Genomic DNA, 21207 nt, shown 5'->3' on the forward strand with positions numbered 1-21207 from the left:
AATCGTGTATTTACACCTTGAACCGGTGATCATCGTCAATCCCCGTTCGGGCTATTTCTTGCCACCACCAGACGCAAATGGGCTTCTTTAGATTTGCAATTTCCATCCTCTCCCTGAGCCCCTCTGACATTTGCAGCCCGGCCCATTCGGATCCAATTTTAGGGTTTCTCTGCTCCGTTCTCACCCTATAAATAGAGCGACGTTGAGAGGAGAAATAGCTTCAGCGGTTTCACAATGTGATGGCAGATGTTACTGGTTGCCGAAGTCATGATTCCAGTGTGGTTTTTCTCCCTGTCGGTTGCTTCTATCATCGTTCGACAGGGCTTCTTATTCTTATGTACCGGATGATTTGGGATTTTCTCTGTTGTCGATTTCCGTTTATTTTCCTCCTTTTCTATTCTTTTGGTTTTATTTTGACGAATAAATGCCTAATATTGCAATTCCTTGCTGCTGTGTCTGAGTGAAGCAGGGAATCTATCGTTAGGCGATAGGGATCTACCTTTAGCTCTGATTATCCTGTTTTCCCTTTTAAAACGTGTAGGATTTTTCGGTGACAAGGTAGAAATATTTAGCAATATGTGCTTTTGTCCTTAGAAATTTGTTTGGGGAGAGATTGATTTAGGATGATGAAGAAAATCAGACGGATTCCCACTGATTCTATTATATGATTTCATAACCAGCTACTTCTGACAAATCATATCTTCTCCTCCTTTTTGTGAAAAAAAAATCGATATAATCTTGCTTTGAACTTCTGGTTTTTATTTTTCAACGAATCAAAAAGCGTAGGAGTAGTGAACATTGTCAATCTGTAGAATTGTGACGATTCATCTGATGTTATGTGAAATTTGTATTTGTTTGTCGAGGGCCCGTGATGCATATAAATATTTGCTACTCTTGATGGGATTTATCTCATCTGATGATCTCTATCCACCAAGATCTCTGAGGCTCTAATCAATTATACCTCGGTTTTGATTGTTTTATTGTTGGTAAACAAAATGATTTTATTCTCAATTTAATTCGCATTTCCCAAACCTCTCAGGCTGTTTTCCTCAAGTTTATTTGTGACGACGAATCAAGCTGATTATGTATGATTTCAGCTCGCCGGGCTTCTCTGTATGCTGCAATTCACATCTGGTGTGGATTGGCGGTCACACCCAAATGAACAAGTTAAAAAGTTTGGATGAATTTATAAAAAATGAATTTTTTTTTTTTATAAATAAAAATAGGATAATGAAAAGCTTGAATCTTCTTTTTACGAAAATTTTTATTATTATTTTTAGAAGAAAATGATTGAATCTGACATTAACCTGGTTGCTACCCTATTTACTAAGAAATTTTGCACTATTTCTTTATATGAAAATGATTGAACTTGACCGAATTAACCGATCTGGTTCAATTCAGGACACACTAGTGACTTCCTACGCAGACTTGCAGTTAAAGAAAACGAAGTGGTCAGGAACGAGTATGAGTAGCAAGAAGGCACATCAATTACGTAACATGACATAAACTGATGAATCTAGTGGTTGAATAGTGATACAGGCAACAGTGGTCACTTGGGTGGTCAGAGATGAATATACACATCAATTATATATAACAAGATATATACTGAAACTAGAGTTTAAATTATTTAACACTGAAGATAATTACACACAAACATCACACGAGCACCTCCCAACAACACAGCAATACCTTTTCTGCTCCTGATGGGTCTGTCTCACACTCTCCAAAGATTAGCTACTGAAACACATCAAGGCAAAGTAACTTCTCTCCTAATTGAGAGCATTCTTCAGATCTTTTCGATCTTATTGGCCTTCACTACAGGATTTGCCTTGGCAATAGCATCCTGGCCAGTGCTTTTGTAGTCGAACGAGCACTGGTGCTGCTCTGAGTAGCGATGAAGGTAGCAGAATGTACCCCCACAGCGGCATTTGAACCCAGTCAAACCGATACGTTTGCGGCAAGTCATGCAACGGTTGCTAGGTGGTTTGCCCTCACTGCCTCCGGATGTGGAGCCTGCAACTGCTTGAGTAGGGATGGCTTCTTCAATTTTGTGGAGTCTTTCTGCAACACCTTCCAACTGTACTGAATTTGAGGCTGCATGTGCTTTCTCTGCTGTAGACACAACTGCAGATGCTTTCGACTGCTGCTGTTTCATGAACTGGTCTCTGTAACACTTGGAGCAGAGGTTATTTGTGGCAGAGCTCCCGAAGAAACCACAGTTGTTGATGCATAAGATTGGGCCTTCAGGAGCCTGGCATTCAGTCTCATCCGTTTCTGTTTTCCAGCTTTCTTGAGCCATTGTTACACAAAAGAAGTTATCCCTCCTGTGATCCTTTGAAGTTTTATGATTATCGATTCACTTTATGTGAATGAAAAAGCAAGTCCTTGAAGTACATGCCCAGCAACAAGCACCAAACAAACACTTCTTGAATCGCTTAATTTTTTTATTGACATCAACAAGTAATTGCCGCTCCAACAGCTAACACCCAGAACAAGTATGGACAGTGATATCAGCTGCAGCATAACGGAAGGACAATCAAGCAAAAAAATGTACAAAGATGAATGGAAAACTTGAACAATTAACAACCAAACCACAGGACTGAAATTATAAAGAAACAGAATTCTCAATAATAACAGCAAATCATAACTAATGACAATTAAACTAAACCACTGAAGATATTGACCAACTGGAAAAACTAATAGTGCATTAAATGTTTCCAAATTTGAGATTGTTCAACTTATAGCTATAACTAATCTGTGTGTGCCTGTACGAGAAAGGGGGGAAAGAGAATGAGGAGTTTCCAAAGAATAAAAAACTTTCTTTGTATCAGCGATTTCCCACACAAGCACATTAGTAGTAATACCTTAGGAGTATTATTGAATGAAGAATGATAAGGTATGACACAATCAAACCATGTGTACAAGTTTGAGAATCGAGCAGTTCGTTTCCAATATTTGCATCTCCTTGTTTTCTCAATGGTTTAAAAGATTTTCTTAAAAGAGCACATTAAAAAAAAAATAGCAAATTAAGGAAACAGACATGAAATCAGACCTCATAAAAGTAAAAACAACATATAACTCCTATTTCCAAACACAGAACCCAAAAAAAAAAAAAGAGTTAGCTGCTTAATTAACAGAGCTCGATTATTTTTCAATTTATTTTATTTCTTTTTACAATGGTAACAGAGGAAAAACAGCAAGTGTGAAAAATTGGTATCCAATAATTCAATATAAAGGGTGGAAAGATGATATCAGAGATGGAAATTAGTTGACTACTAAAGAACACAATCAGATCAATCCAAAAAAGCAGTGGGAAGCTTCCAAAAAATCGAAATTTATTGCCCAAGGACCAGAGTCCACATCAAATCAAAACAAAAAGGACTGGTTTTCTTCTATAATATTGACAAACAATTTCTGAAAATTACAATCATAGTGAAGCTCCCTTTAAAGCAAACTTCTAAGATAAAGATGATCCAATTTTCTGATCATTACCCACCATCAAAATTCTATTGGTCCTACTCAAATATAGATATGCAGATAGATACATGCACACAAGGACACTATCCATGCATCACCATGCATACAAAAAAACATGGAAAGTGTGAATTTGCAGAGTTTAAAATATTTGTTAAAAGAAGGCCTAGCGTGCACTAAGAAGTCAAAACCGTATCAGAAAAAGGGTATCCAGGGGGAAATACAACTACGAAAAGGATAAATAGGAAACTAAGAGCAAATTACCAACACTATCTACCAAAACTGATCTTAAAATACTAGTATGACAAATCAGCTACATTCATAGAAATAGTAAATGAATAAAAAAAGATTAGTGAAAGAAATGAAGCCAGAAAAAGGAATATCAACTTAAGGTTCATAGTAATATCCAGTGAATGTAAGATTCATAGTAATCACTAATGTTTTGTACAGATTAAACCACTAGGCCTTCCAACCCAACATTAACTTAACTAATATCTTTCATTGTAGTCCAGCCTACCAATAGCTTGTTATCTAGTCTCCACCCTATCAAGCTGTTTTGGAAGCACAATGAAGTGCCATTCTAATGAATAACCAACCCATGCAGACTTGGTAGGAAAGAAATAAAGAAAAATAAGTTATATTTAGGCATTGCCACGTTGTGTGACATTCTTGTCAGTAGACACCTAATAATGGAGAGAAAACAGGTGTCTCATAAATAACAGGCGCATGCTTCTCGTACACCTCAACCTCGACAAGAAGACCATTCTGTACCTAATCGACTTAACCACAAACTTGACAAAGAAGACCTTTCTGTAGCCAATAGACTCATAAACATTGAGATCAAATGACTTCTCTATTGAAAAAAAAAATATAAAGCAAAAATGCAATTTACAACTTTCTTTTTCTTGAAACATCATTCAATCAGTGAGATTCGAAGGTTAAGCCCCCACCCAAAAAAGGAAAAATATATAAATGAAAAAAACCAAAGAGAGAAATGAGAGACATGACAGTGGCTATCATTTTCCAACTTCAAGATACGTCACCTGAGGCATATGGCAATTGATAGACCTCTACTAGTAAGCAAAATAATGTAATTACCTTCATAACAGTTGCCTTAATGGCTATTGTAAATCTTTCTCACCTTGATTTCATCCGGATCAGCTAAGGACGGGAAATCACACTCTTCCAGCTGCTACCAGAGATTGCGGCTGCAATCCCCATAAGAACTGCCTCTTTGGTGGTTCAGGTTTGTAGTTCTGAGCACATAGAGAGGGGGGTGGGGGGTGGGGTGGGCAGGCAGAGATGGAGGAGGAAGGGGAAGGGGCTGAGTGCATGATGCGATGAGAGTGAACCGCTTATATAGAAGGGATTTGTGGTTGTATCTGCTTTTGTCGGCAGATATAGCCAAAAGACAGATGTACAATACTCTCTAAGGTTTTCCCACTTGCCCTCTTACTCTACATTTCTACCTGACTTAGAGATAAGTGATTAAACAAGTGGATGGGATAAGGGCTGAAAACGTTAACCTAAATACATATAGAGGAGGGTAAGGTCAACCCTCCGATGAACGCAAAAAGTGTGGTAGTTTTTCAAAATTTACACATAAAGCGTCTTCCCTACATAGTTATACTTTCAGCAAATATTTCTCCCCTGGTTCTTCAAAACTTGAGAGGTTGAACCACATGCTTGTACCATCTCAACCATCCAGTAGGCACTACAAACAAATTATCAAGAGGTTTCCTTGCCAGCAGGCTTTTACTCCTCCCTTTTTTTTTGAGAAAGTTCACTCCTCCCTTATTTAACCGATAACTTTTGGTCTTCATATTATGAGAGGCAAACTCATAAAGAGTGATAATTTTTTTTTTGTGTGTGTGTGCATGTGTGTTTTTTTTTAAAGATTTCACTCACCATATGTGTTGGAATATGGAAATGCATAGATAAGGTTATCCTTTTTTTAATACAAATGTAACACTATGACCTTATGCTACCATTTTACAACTGAGACAGGTGAGAACAGCCTGTTCAACTAATATAGACCCCTACTGGCTGTGGTTCAGTCTAATGCTTGAAACATTAACAAGTTGATACACCATTAATTAGATTATGCAAAAAGAGGGACCTACCAACGGCATGAGAGGAGATCCATCAATGAATGAAGATTTAGAGCATTCTTTAGTCTAATTTACTTAATATTTATAAATTTTCTTTGTTTCTTTTTCTCTAAATGAGGACTTCGAGTTTCAATTTAACCCACAAGAGAAGATTATATGACCTATGTCCCCAAGGGAATTAATATCTCGGTTTTCTTCATTGATAACTAATAAGGACTGTATCAAAGGCTTATCTAATAGAGTTACAAAACATGATAAAAAGGGCATAAAATGGTAATATTACACTTGCTTTAGAATCTTAATTTTGAAATAAAATAATAGCATCAATTTATTTTCTAAAACGCAGATCTAGTCATGCTGATGATTTCCAAGTAGAAGACAAGGTAATTCTTACTTCTATAACTTATTTTTCATTACATAAAGTTTACAAAATTACGCACTGCTTTTAGCTCTATGCTAGTAAGCATGCGATCCATGAGGTAAACTTCTTAAGGAATTGGCCTCTTTTAGATGGAATATTTTAACCTTGACAACGGGAGGGGATGCACTTTTACAACTTGTCTTGATGAAATTTCGTTATTTATATCTTAGTACACAACCTCATTACCTTGAGGTAAGGCACAGGTTTTCTAACAGCATAACTGAGCATTCATGATCAAGATTGCCATCTAAGAGGTGAGAATTAGATAAATATGGAGCAAAAACATATGAAGACCAGGATGAGAAAAAACTGACTTTGGAAAGCATATAGAAGCTCCAATTTTCAATTTTTTCAGCAAAATGATAGAAGGCAAATAAATTTTTTGTGATTCATCATAGGCATTTTGAGGTTTAAAGTTTCATCACTAATATAATCAATTCCTATTGCAAAGGATTAGGAACAAGGGGAAAAAAAGTCCAACTTGTCAGATCCAAACAGGGAAAATAACTCAACGAAGCAACTCATATTAAACATTTTATACAGATAATTACTCATGGTAAAAATAATAATATATCCGAAATAGAAATGGCACATGTAGCCAGGCTACTGCAGCCAGAGAAGAAGTCCAAGTCAACAGACATTAACCTCTCAGGCTTTCTTTATGAATGTTAATTACGCACACAAGCAGACAAGTACCCCATGCGCCTGAACCTTAATGAGAACATATCAATTTGTGAAACACTTCACATGACCAAGGAGCCAAAGGCTCAATTATAAAACCACATACATTGAATTCAAGGAATTACCCAATGTATAAACCAAGGGAGGATGAGATTTTTCCACACATTAACAATAACCATAATTGAGAGCTCACTTATGACACAACGATTTAAGTAAGAAAACCAGAGTCATACCACCACAGCAAGTATTTATATGCAGTTCAACTAACCTATGTGTACTGAGTTGTATACAAAATTAAGCATTCAAGTCATTCGGACTTGCAAGCCTAGAAAAATAGATAATTGAAAATTAAAAGTAATTGAAGTTTTAAACACGCAAACAGATGAAACACAAAATAAAACTTACAATCGGCTGATGGCAAAGTTCTAAAAAATTAACAAGAACTTCTTTCGTTCTTTACACTATGATAGACAGAATTCAACCCCTCAAAAGCACCCAATCACCTAGAAAGATAAATTACAAAATCAGGAAAACTGAACCTAATTCAGACATCTTACTGAATAAAACAATCTAAAACAGGCAGAGAGTCAAACACCGAATAACTGATAGCAAAAACGTTCCCCAAACTACGTCAAATCGAAAATCTCGTATAAAACCAAACACCATCAAAATTCACAAAAATGAACCCACCCGAAAACGCATCCAGATCTGATGGAAAACGGCCACGAGTTGCACTTACTCCAGAATTTCAACTCAGTAACACAAAATCCATTTTTATTTGATGTACAACTGATAATTGAACCACGGAAAGGGAAGGAAACAAGAGGTCACAGATAACCGATGGATATACGTGAGTTAGTCTGTGTGTGTGAGAGAGAGAGATATAACAGTTACCTGGATCTAGAGAAACCGAAATTGAAGGCGATTATTTCCAAGGAGGAATCGGAGAGATGGTAGGGCTTTAATAAAATCAAATCATCTTCGCCGGAGCAACTGCAGCGTGTGAGCTCGAAGCGGAAGGCACAGCTGCCCGCACTGCCCGAAACAGCTGCATATAAAAACGACTCTCCTAATTATTGGAGCGCGAAAGGAGAGAGAGAGAGAAAGAGAGAGAAGAGCGAGCGAGAGAGATGAGCAACGCTTCTGTCAAAATGGACCAAACGACTCCATATGCTACAACGAGACTTTTCTCTGTGAGAGGCGCACGAGACGCTAGATCTAAGCATTGACCCCAGCTAGTTTAAGGCTCAGACCAAATGGCGTACGGGTCAGACAAGAGGCTCAGGCAAACCCGGCTAAGATAATCGAGGTTTTGCCTTCTTCTTAATATTATTTTATGACATTAAGATAAGGAGACCGGGTTTGATTGAACATAAAAATTTATATATTTGCATTATATTTAACTATTTTAATATATTTAAAAAATAAACTTAACTCGCAAGAGAATAAAGGAATTAGGGTTTTTATTTTGTCCTATTTCTGAAATAAGCCACATCTGTGCACTTCTTTTAAAATTCAAAGTTTCGACCACTCCTTTCGAAATACCCCTTTAAATGAAATACAAACGAAGACAATGGCGGGAACCGAATTTTATTCAGCTAGCACCATCCCTCCGTCTCGGGCATGGTAGCCTGCAGCACGGAGATCGCATCTGCTTCAAAAGCTCAAAATAAGAAAATTCTTCCATGCTCTCATGGCGAGGAAGAAACATTTTCCCCGTCAAAAAGGACCCAAGCGATCTCTGCTGGCGCAACTTTCTACTCCTACTAGGAATTCAGGTCAGCTATCGTTCAAAGATGGAAGCTCTTACTTGCCAGGAGCTTAACCCTGATTGATCACATTTCCCCGTGTTTCAACCGCAGGTCCCAGGTCCCAGGAGGCGTCTTCGTCAGCTACGGTACTCTTTCGAACTTCTTTTTTTTGTTATTGTTGCCGTTTAGGGTTTCAGTGGCTTCAATTATTTGGAACTCATGAAATGCGGCTGAAAAATGAGGTCAACAGGCACGCAGTGCGACCATAAGGAGTGGCAAAGCACATGCACCGGCAGGCAAATCTTCTTCTTGCTATTCTGATTGCCTTTTTTGCTTGTTTGTTAATTTTATGGGTTCTATTGTTCTTTTCGAGGTTCCGTAGTTGACTGGAATTGCTGACATTAGGGGCTTCGAAACCACGCCGTTTCAGGCCAGGAACTGTTGCTCTCCGTGAAATACGAAAATATCAGAAGTCTGGGGACCTCCTTGTTCCGCATGCTCCGTTCGTCCGAATAGTGAGTATGGCTTCAAAAAGTTTCTCATTCTTCTGGAATTTCGTCTTGACAGGCTGCAGTATTTCTTAGAGTAGTCCTGGGGTCAATTCTGCTCAAGTCTCGCTTAGGACACATATATTTAAAGTTCTCTAGGAAGTACGGAGTCCTCCAGAATTTCACGTTTTACAATTAAGTTTTCTGGCACAAATCCAATTTTGCATCACTAATCTTGAAGGGACACTAAAGAACAAAATATATCCATAATACAAAGATTTTAAACACTGTAACTAGTGCACTTGAATCCATGTTTAGGCTACTTCTACTTCTACTGATTAGAACGGTTGGATCTGTGCCCTCTGAATCTTAGTGTAGCGCTTTTATATTTTTAGTTATCCTCGTGTGTAATATTTTAATCTATTATTTGAGAGATGTCTTGTTATTTACTCCACTGGCTTGCTTCAATTCTAATTCACTTCTAACTGAAATTCTTTGTTAGTTTTTCTCTTTTTCCAAAATTTAGCTTCTTATTTTTATTTTAAGATAGTGTTTTGACTAGGGACGCTGGTTTTGCATATTAATTCCTTCAGACAGCCTATGCACTCGTTTTGTTTTCATCATTACAGAACATTAATTTCAAATTTTGGTAATACGAGGAGGCTGAAAGAGGAGAAGTGATTTAGTTGATTCTTTTGATCAAAGGTCAAGGACCAGTCTGTTTCTTGTGAACTTGAACTGCAAAATTCATGTAATAAAGCTTTAGTTGTTTATGCTGGATCGAGGCCTTTTCATTTTTGAACTTTGCAAAAGAGAATTAGGGTGTAAAATGCTCTGGATACATTTCTGCAGTTATATGATTTGAGATTGGACTGTAAGATATGAAGTGTATTACCAGCACAAAGCTTATAACTGTAAGATGTGGAGAAAAGTACATCGAAAAATCAGTTACATCGAGTTGAGAGTATATTGGCCAAGCTAACTCAAATCAGTAGGGAAATTGAGTAATGTTTGCAGTCTCTGTTCCTATGCAATTTTGTTGAGTGTCTTTCACAGATTTGCTGAATGTTAAAGGCTTGCCTCAGAATATCTGCAGCCAAATAATTTCAGGCCAGATAAAAGAGTAGCAATCTCAGATTCTATGGAGTTTCAGAATCCCAGACATCCTGCATATATCCATCAACATGAATGTCAGCTGCAAGTTGTCTCCATGAGAGCCCCATATACTGCCGACCTTAATCTTATCATTTTGTTTACTCGGGATCAAATTCCCTAGATAAGCTATGTAATCATACACGAATATTTTCTCAATATCAGAAGATGGAAAGAGCAACCAGCTTCATATAAGAGGTACTAGATAATTAAGAAAGAGAATGTCATGAGAGTATTGTTCAGGTGGGCTCATTGGACAATCATTAAATCAATGCATTGTCACGTAAAAAAATTCCATAACTGGGAATATGTAGCAGGGGTGCTTGTCTCTGGAATGTGCAAAAATTTCCAAATGCTCTAAAGTTGGGAAAAAGGGACTGAGCACTTTGTTAGGATTATAACATGAAGGTTCTAACTCCAAAGCATGGTTCTCCATGAAGAATCTGATGAGGGACATGTTGCCTGAGATGGCCAACAAGTGCGCTTCCTGACAACCATCATTTATTTATATTGTCACCTATAAAATTCCATAACTGGCAACATGGAGCTAGGAGGCTTGTCTGTGGTATGTGCAATAGTTTCCAAATGTTTTCAAGATGGGATAAGGACTGAACACTTTGTTGGCAATTATAACTTGAAGGTTCTCGCTCTGAAGCATGTTTCTTGATGAAGAATCCGATATGGGACTTGTCAGCTGATATGGCTGATATGAATTGAACTCTTGGATATCAGATACTCACATGTTGAACCATGCTGATAAGAACCATATGAACTCAGTGGCTATGGAAGGAAGTAAGTTGCTCTACTGCGCGGCAAGATGGTGCAATGCTGTGGGAGATTTCTGTCTCCAATATTTTCCTCAACTCTGTGTTGTTTTTGAAATGGATGGATAAGTAGATTCATAACTTGTAAACCTCAAAACCTGGCAGACATATACATTTATCATGTGCATAACATTTATTTGAAAAATAGTATTAGCAAAACACTAATACCATTAAAGATGAGTTTCCTTGGAAAGCTCTTTGCAGTTTGGTAGATTTCCCTTTATCATTCATTAGCTTCTCTACCTTATCATGCTTCTCATGGAGGCAATCAAAGTTTTAAGTAATCTTGCTGTAACTTTTTGCAACCTCACTTGTTATGTGGAAGATGTTTCTTCCAGGTTGTTATCTTTTCATGTGTTTAGTGTATTTGAAGTTCTTAATACTAGTATAGTACTCAGTGAATCTTGCTAATCATTTTAGGTTAGGGAGATCAACTTTTCCATCTCTCAAACTGTAACACGGTGGACAGCAGAAGCCTTGCTAGCTCTGCAGGAGGTATTAAACTCTCTCTCTCTCTCTCTCTCTCTCTCTCTCTCTCTCATGCACAAGCAGAGGCCTGTCTCCACACAAACCACTGCCGTGCCTGCCATGTGCTCCTACAAAAGCATGTTCTGCTATAAGCTCCATTTTCGATTGCATTGAGTTTTTTTTTCCCCTTTTCAACTTAATCTTTTAAGAATCTGATTTCATCATGACTTTGAACTCTAATTGCATCGATTTGTTGAGCTATTTAGTGGAAAATTTAATATGGGCATTAACTTTTCCACAAAGACATTTAAGATTGTGTTTGCGATGTGATGGTTGGGTGTAAATACTAAATTCAATAAAAAAAAGACATCTACAGCTTATATTAAGAAATTGAATCCAAGACAATAAATATTTTCATGTAGTTTCCTAGCTTCTTTATTAATGAAACTATCTGCTTCCACATCAGCTGGAATGGTGCATTTGAAACAGTTCAATTGTGGCCTTCTGGGAGAAATATTGAGAACCTTATGAATACTTTCTTTTATTTGAATGTTACATTGTACATTCTCATGCTCAAGGTCAAGACCTTTCATCTATATGCCATTAGTTGATGGTGTGACTAAGGTTCTCCATGGTACTAAATACCATAGTTTGTACTCAGTTTGATATGTCTGCTGTTATTGGTGGATACAAATTACTCATCTCTCAGTCAGGCTGAAGTATACTATGTAGAACCATATTAGGGAGGTGAATTGGATATATACTATCTGATAAATCAATTAGTTGTGCAATTCCGCTGATCATGATGGTGACCCTTGTCTGCTTTTATCTACTAAATTAGTACAAGTTTAATTCTGGGTGAAGCATAGACTTGGAGAATGTATTTAGGGTGGTTGGAATTCTTGATTTTTGATACTTATGAAGCCACTGTACCTTTGGGTCACTCATATGTTATGATTCATGTCGTAAAACCAGGACTTACCTGATTATTTAGATTAGGTTGAAGCAGAGTGAGGATCTTGTCGGCTTTGAATTTACCTAAAACTTTTTGTTTTCTTGAAAGCAAAAAACCTCGATCATATTACTTATGCAAAAGTTGATCCTCCTCTTGATTCAGCTTAGTAATTGGGTTTTTCCCGAGTCACTAAAAAAATCAATTAATGGTAAAATAAGTTGTTATAACCTTTTTATGCTATTAAATTTTCAAGCTAGTAATTTGGTTTTTCTATCCTGAGTCATTAAAAAGTCAATTAATACTAAAATAAGTTGTACTGGATGATCAATGATTGACCTGTGTGAGCCAATTCTGTGCACTCATTGTAAAACATTGATCAACATCATGAGAAACTGTCTCCTAAGGTCAGCAAAGCCAGGATTTCCTTAAAAGTAATTGCCTGTATTTTTCTTTGGTTTAACCAGTGGGAGAGCTTTACACAGGAGCATGCTAATGTTAGAAATGCTTTGGAGGAAGCTAGAACCCTTGATAGTTTTTCGTGTTTTGTTTTTTTTCCATATTTACTTCTCAACTCATACAACTCCTTTTTCTTGCTACTAATGAGCATGATGTGCATGTACATGGTTAGTACTATACAAAAGGGTGTAACTATTAACTCTAATAACCCGCTGGTTCCTTTTGTTGCTAATGTTCCATAAAGCCAAGCTAGCAAAACTTTTAGTACTTGGAAAATATTCATATTTCTTGTCTTCACAAAAAAATGTCAGTATTCATATTTATTATCATTGCAAAATATTCGTATTTGTGGTTGAACTTACCGAATTGTTCTTTTTGTAGGCAGCAGAAGCTCATTTAATTAACTTATTTGAAGACAGCATGCTATGTGCAATACATGCTAAGCGTGTTACACTGAGTATGTTTTAAAACTTCTTTTATTCTCTTGAATTCACTTATTTTAATTATTTACTATGTTCATTAGAGAGACAGGCTACAAAAAAACTTCGTATCAAGGGCTCACATGATGAATATGAAATGGTGTTTGTAGGAATAATATGTTGTCTGTAGACAAATTTGAATCTATGAATCATATTTTTTATACCATCCAAGCAAGAAAAATAGTCATTTCAATTAAAAGTCAGGGACTCAATAATAGCACTTTATGTGGATAGGGCCTTTGGCTCAATGGCTACATTATGAGGTTTCTAGTGTGAGGTTCAGGGTATGGGATGCAACATTATAAAAAAAGGAAATAAACTCTAGTAAATTGTTATTTGACCTGTACGAGTTTTTAGCAAGATCTATACATTTTTCTTTTGCTTGAAGGACACTCTGATAGTGTTCTTTTGTTGAAGCCTGAGAATCATCCTTTCACTAGAGTATGAAAGAACAATTGTTTCATCACACCATAATATTTATTAGGATGGGCTTCTGTAACATAGACTATTATGCTTCCTCTTAAGCAACCATAGATTGAGTTTCATGATCAGCAGCCAATCAGGAGAGGGAAAGGCTTGATCTTGATCACCTTACTGTCCATCTGAGACATGGATGTTTCTATCAGTTATGGTAGCAATCAATTTTTATCAACTATTAGATGCTACATATACCAGTATGTTACAGTAATATAGCACATTTCTTTTTGCATTTTGAACTATACATGTGACAGTACTTGATTCATTTTTCTATTCCTGTTTATTTTCTTGGTGCTACAGTGAGAAAGGACTTTGAATTGGCAAGGCGTCTTGGCGGGACGAGGTACTTCGGGTGGAATTAGGAAAAATAACACAAGGGTACTAGGTGAACCATGGCCAATCATTTTTTGCCTGTTTTGATCGAGTTTATTGCTCTTAATTGACTAGTATTTGGTGCAGGGCCTGTGACGTTGGAGTGCTTCCTGCTGTATTTTATGAAGTTGATTTAAATGTAATTTTACTGAAAATATTCAAAATGTATTTTACTGTACCGTCTACACAAATTCTGCTCTCGGATAGGACCTGCTCTGTGAGTTGACTTAGACCTATTGGATAAGATTTATATATGTTTTGAAGAAAGTTAAGAAGAAATAGCATAAATTAATTTGCGTACGTTCGACCCTACCGACTAGGATTGATTCTGCAATCCCCAAAAGAGACATCTCCGGTTACTTGATTGAGATCATGTTTTTCAGGTACAAATCTGGTTTACTCTGAAATGGAAGAGCTACCAATCATAGTTCTTAAGTCTCTTCAGGTATGAAATCCTGAACCCTCCCCCGAGAGATCTCATCAGAACATCATATAGAAGCTGGTTTGGAAAAGTGCAATTAGCTCTATATTGAGTAACTTATTAGTCACTTATTATTGTGTTTTTGAAATTTTAATATAGATCCATGTGTTTTTAGCTTAATGGCTTTACATTGGGTTTAAGTTTTGTCTTACGTTCGTCTCACCAGGAAATGAGGTTCTACATTCAAAACTTGAATAAAAAGAATAAATAGGGATCCTAATTTTCTGACTTGGATTGAACAAGTTGGATTTGGGATGAACCAGTTGGGTGGTGGTTGGACTCGGTTAGAATCATAGGGACTCCGCCTTAGAAGAGTTGAGTCTGACCCTCAATGTCGCCTGCCTAATTTCAATTTGAGTCATTCTAGCCGAGTTACAGGTGGAGTATGCGGGTTTGAGTCAAATCCTATTAGCTGTGGCTCAGTGGTCCCATATGATGAAGTCTTCTAAATTTGAGGTGTATGAGTGAAGTCTTAACTTGGCTGCGTGGTATCAAAGTATTAGTTCCCTCTCATGTAAAGAACAAAAAAATTAATTAATTAATTCGTTTTCTGCTCGGGTTTGGGTTTATGAATTCTTTTATGAGAAACCGGTTAGGGTCGACTCGACTAGTCGTTCCGGTTCGGGTCGGTATGGTTAAAATTTTAGAGGTCACGGATATTTTTTCGCGCCAAACGAAACGCATGGCGGCTCACTGGCACCATCTCCGGGACCCAGTGATTCTTCCCATGTAAATCGGAAGCAGTAATATTCTTCCCATGTCCTAAACCCTAATGCGTTCAAGCCGAAAAACCAGATAAATCATCTCCGAACGCCTTGGAGCTCCTACTGCAGCAGTAATAATGGAGTCTATGCCCCTTAAAAATTCCAGCAATCTGGTCCTCATCCTTGACTTTGGCTCGCAGTACACCCATTTAATCACCCGTCGAATCCGGAACCTCTCCGTTTTATCCCTCTGCGTCTCCGGCACCTCTTCTCTCCAATCCATCATCGATCTCAATCCTCGCGTCGTTATCCTCTCCGGTGGCCCTAGCTCCGTCCACACCCCCGGCGGGCCCTCTTTCCCTGATGGGTTTGTCGAGTTTGTCCAGGAGAATGGCATCTCCGTGCTCGGAATTTGCTACGGTTTGCATCTCATTGTGCAGAAGCTTGGCGGGGAAGTGCGAGTTGGTGACGCGCAGGAGTATGGGAAGATGGAGATTGTTGCTGAGGGGGGGAGTGAGTTGTTTGCTGAAGGAGGGAGACAGACGGTTTGGATGAGTCATGGCGATGAAGTGGCGAGGCTGCCGGAGGGGTTCAAGGTGGTGGGGAGAAGTCGGCAGGGAGTTGTGGCTGCCATCGAGAATTCGGAGAAGAGATTCTATGGACTTCAATACCATCCGGAGGTACGTTTCTTCTCTCTTTCTCTCTCTCTCTGTTTCTTTGTAGTTGCAGCCACACGTGACGAATTGGTCAGTGCAGTTCCTGTTGGAACACTGCATGAACACAGCTATTTTGAAAGATAAATTAGTGGGAAGCTTTACTCATTTGGATTGCAATTATGTATTTGTATATTCATGGTATTGTGATTCTTGTAGGTGACTCACTCACCACAAGGCATGGAAACATTGAAAAATTTCCTTTTTAATGTTTGTGGCGTTACTGCTGACTGGAAAATGCAAGATGTGGTGGAAGAAGAAATCAAAGTAATCAAAGAAATGGTGGGACCTGACGATCATGTCATTTGCGCATTGTCTGGAGGTGTAGACTCCACTGTTGCTGCTACCATGGTTCACAAGGCTATCGGAGACAGACTTCACTGTGTTTTTGTTGACAATGGTTTATTGAGGTGATTTGTTACATCTGTTGCATCATTATCTTCTAGAATATTGTTTGAAGATTGTGTTATTACGATGATGATGGTCATCGTTTGTTTTTCTTAATTTCTTCAGGAATTATGTAAATGTTAATTGTTTATCTTTACCATGTTCATTGATAGAATAAGGTATATCACTTTCTTTTTTTGTGTTCAGTTTCTAATGATTTTTCTCATATCATAGGTACAAGGAGAGAGAGCGAGTTATGTCAACCTTTGAAAGTGACTTACACTTACCTGTGACCTGCGTTGATGCCACAGATCAATTCCTTTCAAAGCTGAAAGGTGTTGTGGACCCTGAGGCAAAAAGAAAAATTATTGGGAAGGAATTTATTACTGTATTCGATGAATTTTCCCAGGGCTTGGAACAAAAGTTTGTCAAGAAACCTCGGTTTCTTGTTCAGGGCACTCTGTATCCTGATGTGATTGAGTCATGTCCGCCTCCAGGCAGTGGAAGAACCCATTCCCACACCATTAAGAGCCATCATAATGTTGGAGGACTTCCCAAAAACATGAAATTGAAGCTTATTGAACCACTTAAGCTCCTCTTCAAAGATGAGGTTTAACATCTTATTCCTTAAAAAAGCAGAAAGCTTGATGTTTGTGAGGTCTTGCTTTCATTAGTCTGTGAGTTGCTTGTTGTCCTGAGCCAACTACTTGAAGAGTTCTTTTATGTATGGTCATTATCTGAGATATCTGATAATGAAGAAAATTTGCCACCATTGTTAGAAAAAAGAGAGGCTATTACAGTTCCCTGAATTGGAATACATTGGCTTCCTCTTAGATATAATTGATTTACTGTCTTCTTTCTAATAGCACTTTCTTGTAGACCTTATACGGGTGACTGTTTAAGTTGTTTTTGGTGTTTTTCTCTATCATGGATCTAATTTCTAAGAACTGCTTGTTTGATCTTCTGGAAGGTACGGAAATTGGGTAGGATTTTGAATGTTCCAGACTCATTTCTGAAGCGTCACCCTTTCCCAGGACCTGGCCTTGCTGTACGTGTCCTTGGTGATGTCACTGAAGGAAATGCCTTGGAAGTTTTGCGGCAGGTTTGTCTTTAGAAGTTATTAGTGGATCTATGTGATTTGTTTACATTGATCTTGCCAAAAGGTTGGTTGGTGATGCTTTTGCCATATATTTTTTTGGTAAACTTCTTCCAGGTTGATGAGATTTTCATTCAGTCAATCAAAGATGCTGGCCTTTATGATACCATCTGGCAGGCCTTTGCTGTGTTTTTGCCAATAAGATCTGTTGGAGTTCAAGGTGATCAAAGAACTCATTCTCATGTTGTTGCACTGAGAGCTATTACTAGTGAGGATGGAATGACCGCTGATTGGTAAGCTCCTCCAGAGTATCTTTTGTGGTGTTGGAGTGGAGTTTGTAGTTTTCTTAATATATGAGTTCTCTTAGCACTTAACTTGATGCTATGATAGGCATAGATAGGAGATTTATCAGGAAATTTATTTTTTTATCATATTGTATAATAGAGATGAAATCTTTTACATGGATTTGGCAAGGCTACCATCATTTCAACAATAGTATTTGCATTTGATTGTGTACTTCTATATTTGCATTTGATTGTGTACTTCTTGTTATATGTTCCTTTCTAGTTAGGTTTATTTTCTTCATTTATACCTTCTGTTTCTCTTTAAGTGATCAATATGGGACCTTTCCTATTAATTTTCATATTCTACAATCTTCCCATGAAATTTAACTGAAAATGTAAATATAATTCTGTGTACTTTAATAAACAGTCTCATTTTTTATTTAAATAGCAAAAAGTCTTGGATTGTGTGCTCTTGTCAAATTGGGTTTATTTATTTTGTAATGTGGTTTAATTTCTTCTTACTCATGTCATTACTTATACTGTAAGAAAACAGTGTTGCCAAGATAAGTGTCACAATTAGAATGGCGGGAAGTTATATTATACTTTTATTTGATGTACTGTAAATGACAGATTTTCGCTTATTGATAGAGAAACCTATGGTGGACATTGTGCCCCTACCTCTGAAAATAACATTCAAAATCTAAGATACAATAAGCATCAAGTTCAATATTTGAAAGTTCAGTACTTGAGCATAAAACTGATCTACTTTTGAGAAAGTTGGTATCAATTGCAGTTTTCATCTAAATTTTCTCTTCTCTTCCATAACTTGATGTGGATATGAACATATGATATGACATGTCATTTTTGTTGTCATTATTATTTCTTTATCTTGCTTTCAATAAACGGAAAGGTTTTGTTTATCACTGGGGCCTCAATTACAGAAACTTCTGTGGTTTGAATTTGTATTGTCTGCATCTACTCTTTAGTTATTGAGAACTGACCTTTCAAAAAAAAAAAAGTTGTTGAGGACTATGTGGTTCTGTTTCAGTCCATCAGTTGAAGTAGTAAAAGGTGTGCTACTCCTTAAATGTCAATTGCTATCAGTTCTTTTTCACCTCATTTAAGAAGTTTCCATGCATATTTTCAAGATTCATCAACAAAATCTCCTGATTAAGTAGATCAAGTCTTATGAACTTGTTTATTTATTTTTTGGACAAGAGCATTTTATTTATCTATACTTTTTTTGTATAAACACTTCAGGTATTATTTTGACCACAAGTTCCTTGATGATGTATCCCGAAAGATTTGCAACAGTGTCCGAGGTGTAAATCGGGTCGTTCAGGACATTACTTCAAAACCACCATCAACAATTGAATGGGAATGATGTTGCATGAAAGAGTTCTATTATCATCTGGGTATGTTCAAATCATTCACTATCTATTATCATCAAGGGTGGACTAGTTATTTATGATCTTCTTGGTATTGCACTCTGAGACAAATGGGTCCAGTTCCAGCACCAGATTTGCATGTAACATAGCTTTTGAAGTTTTCTTGTTATAGTTTGATTGCAATTTTGATTTGGTTACATTTGGACCTAGATTAACTGGTGTAACAATTGCATTCTGACTCAGAAATGCTGAAAGCATATGTTGTTACCTGTGTTGATTTGATCGTCTTCGTTTACTCCCTAGGCAAGATGAATCGGATCAAATAGCTTTTACCTTGGGGTGTAAACTGTATATGGATGAAATGAGATAAGGTTATTTTATATATTGTTTTGATAACTATACTGGTACTCAATATCCATTCCATCTGATTATTTTCGTTATAACATGTATAATAATGTCCTTTCTATGTAGGTATTTAAAAAATTATAATGACTCTTATGTAATCGATAAGCAAGTAAACGGGTAAATGGGTAAACTTACCTATTATATGTAATAACTTTTTTTTTTTAATTTTTTCTTGTAGCCCTCTGTTGTATTCTACTAAATATCAGTTTTTTCTTCTTTTGTTGACAGTGGTGGAATATGGTGTCATGGATTCAATCTTCAGAGAGAAAATTACACCATCCTATGGGAAATTTGGGATATGCTAGAAAAATATTTGTCGGCAGAGGGCAGTTTATGGCAAAATGTGAGAAAGTTATGGATCAAAATAACAAGAACTGAGCAAGCAGTTTCAAATTCTACAACTTGCTAAACAAGAAGATGAGAAACAGTTGGAATCTGTTGGCTGAGCCCTTTCCATTGTTTCTGGTTAAAACTGGATGGCCTGAGACTGTATTTCAGACTGATTTGTGTTGGAAATATAGATGTTGACTACACATTTATTGGCTCCTTGGAAGAGAGTCTAAATGGAGCCTGGAATGGGTAACTCTGGCCATTTCAACTTGTGATTCTAATCTAGAAAATACATGTAGGAAGAATGGTTTGTCATGTGTCTAGTCTCCTAAATTTTATTAAGTGTTAGTTAATGGAGAACAACATCTCATAAGCGGCTTAAAGGGAAAGGGAGCATCATGCCTGAGACCCTCTCTAGTCTGTTCCCTTGTGAATAATCTATCTAAAATGGTTGTAGAGAAAATAACTGATTCTCTTGATTACCATGATTATACAGATCATGGAATTCGTTGAATAAATGTAGAAAATTTAGAATTATGATTAAAATTTATTTTTTAGTCTACAAATTGGCTTTTAATTAATAAAAAATAACTCTAATTCAATGAATTTCTTCTATTTGTTTCTCTTTCCAGCTGTATGGATCACATAAAAATAGTTTTTGTATTTTTTATATATTTAATTATATTTTCATATAGGTTTTTTAGAAAAAATAAGTAGCCCAAATAGATGATAAACAGTTGATAAGAAATCTCCATCTCTATTGAAATTTAAATGATTGAAGCGGAAATTAACAAAGATCTATGTCAATTTTATTATTTTAATTTTTTAAAACCATAAACGTTTATTTTTATTCATTGACAATTACACATATAAAACAGCCATAACGTGCAAATAAAAATCAATACCTTGAAGAACTACTAAAGGGGGGGCTAGTCAACAAACTAAAAATTTGATCTTCATCTCATGCATCTACATGATCTTCATCTTCGAAATGGGTATTAGTGTGGACAAGTTCATCTTCATCTTCGAAATTTAAAACCATTGATTTTATTAATTATAAAAATAAGTTAATTAAACCAAATGTTTAAGTTAACTATATTTTAATTACCATTATTAAATCACTAATATAATAGAGTAAATAAAAAATAAATATGATTAATAAATAAATAAGTATTATATTAATAACATAAGATAGATTTTTTACATGGTATCAATTACTAATATATTTTCACAAAATTAAAAGTAATTAATTAATCAAATGCATAATTTAATTATATTTTATTTCTTGGAACAATAAATATGAAGTTTAA

The 21207-nt window shown here is 36.5% G+C and overlaps 3 protein-coding genes and 2 non-coding genes across 6 annotated transcripts; 4 read left to right on the forward strand and 1 right to left on the reverse strand.

Moving 5' to 3' along the window:
• Positions 1-617: 617 nt before the first annotated feature.
• LOC137949161 (small nucleolar RNA R12) lies at positions 618-695 on the forward strand. Its single transcript, XR_011111732.1, has one exon. It is a non-coding gene; the product is annotated as a small nucleolar RNA R12 (small nucleolar RNA).
• A 168-nt stretch (positions 696-863) lies between these two features.
• On the forward strand, positions 864-947 carry LOC137949143 (small nucleolar RNA SNORD24). Its single transcript, XR_011111715.1, has one exon. It is a non-coding gene; the product is annotated as a small nucleolar RNA SNORD24 (small nucleolar RNA).
• A 637-nt stretch (positions 948-1584) lies between these two features.
• LOC137948625 (zinc finger A20 and AN1 domain-containing stress-associated protein 9-like) lies at positions 1585-7776 on the reverse strand. 2 transcript variants are annotated; one of them, XM_068794731.1, is made up of 2 exons: positions 7582-7776; positions 1585-2479 (listed from the first exon to the last, which is right to left on the reverse strand). In XM_068794731.1, exon 2 carries the CDS (start codon positions 2297-2299, stop codon positions 1787-1789), a length of 513 nt encoding a protein of 170 aa, XP_068650832.1. In that variant the 5' UTR covers positions 2300-2479; positions 7582-7776; the 3' UTR covers positions 1585-1786. The 2 variants fall into 2 exon arrangements, with proteins under 2 accessions (XP_068650832.1, XP_068650830.1); XM_068794729.1 differs by having other exon boundaries at positions 1585-2514.
• A 522-nt stretch (positions 7777-8298) lies between these two features.
• LOC137948733 (uncharacterized) lies at positions 8299-14386 on the forward strand. The gene is made up of 8 exons (XM_068794888.1): positions 8299-8465; positions 8550-8584; positions 8689-8734; positions 8844-8953; positions 11323-11397; positions 13163-13238; positions 14038-14115; positions 14197-14386. The coding sequence occupies exons 1-7, from the start codon at positions 8381-8383 to the stop codon at positions 14097-14099; spliced, it is 489 nt and encodes a 162-aa protein (XP_068650989.1). The 5' UTR covers positions 8299-8380; the 3' UTR covers positions 14100-14115; positions 14197-14386.
• Positions 14387-15341: 955 nt separating this feature from the next.
• On the forward strand, positions 15342-20264 carry LOC137948053 (uncharacterized). Its single transcript, XM_068793975.1, has 7 exons — positions 15342-15974; positions 16167-16417; positions 16629-17004; positions 17365-17496; positions 17608-17783; positions 19035-19189; positions 19796-20264. Exons 1-6 carry the CDS (start codon positions 15432-15434, stop codon positions 19156-19158), a joined length of 1602 nt encoding a protein of 533 aa, XP_068650076.1. The 5' UTR covers positions 15342-15431; the 3' UTR covers positions 19159-19189; positions 19796-20264.
• The last annotated feature ends 943 nt before the right edge of the window (positions 20265-21207 follow it).

This window comes from Aristolochia californica, unplaced genomic scaffold, assembly GCF_029961685.1.
Source record: "Aristolochia californica isolate CCGP_79_NKW_82.1479 unplaced genomic scaffold, dmAriCali1.0.hap1 SCAF_13, whole genome shotgun sequence".
Classification (NCBI taxonomy): domain Eukaryota; kingdom Viridiplantae; phylum Streptophyta; class Magnoliopsida; order Piperales; family Aristolochiaceae; genus Aristolochia; species Aristolochia californica.

Excerpts from the sequence above, each read along its gene's own strand:
- LOC137948053 (XM_068793975.1), top strand. The coding sequence starts at position 15,432 with ATGGAGTCTATGCCCCTTAAAAATTCCAGCAATCTGGTCCTCATCCTT. Across the intron at positions 15,975-16,166 it reads GACTTCAATACCATCCGGAG|GTGACTCACTCACCACAAGG; the intron begins GTACGTTTCTTC and ends TGATTCTTGTAG. Across the intron at positions 17,497-17,607 it reads CCTTGGAAGTTTTGCGGCAG|GTTGATGAGATTTTCATTCA; the intron begins GTTTGTCTTTAG and ends AACTTCTTCCAG.
- LOC137948733 (XM_068794888.1), top strand. The coding sequence starts at position 8,381 with ATGGCGAGGAAGAAACATTTTCCCCGTCAAAAAGGACCCAAGCGATCT. Across the intron at positions 8,954-11,322 it reads ATGCTCCGTTCGTCCGAATA|GTTAGGGAGATCAACTTTTC; the intron begins GTGAGTATGGCT and ends TAATCATTTTAG. Across the intron at positions 11,398-13,162 it reads CCTTGCTAGCTCTGCAGGAG|GCAGCAGAAGCTCATTTAAT; the intron begins GTATTAAACTCT and ends TTCTTTTTGTAG.
- LOC137948625 (XM_068794731.1), bottom strand. The coding sequence starts at position 2,299 with ATGGCTCAAGAAAGCTGGAAAACAGAAACGGATGAGACTGAATGCCAG.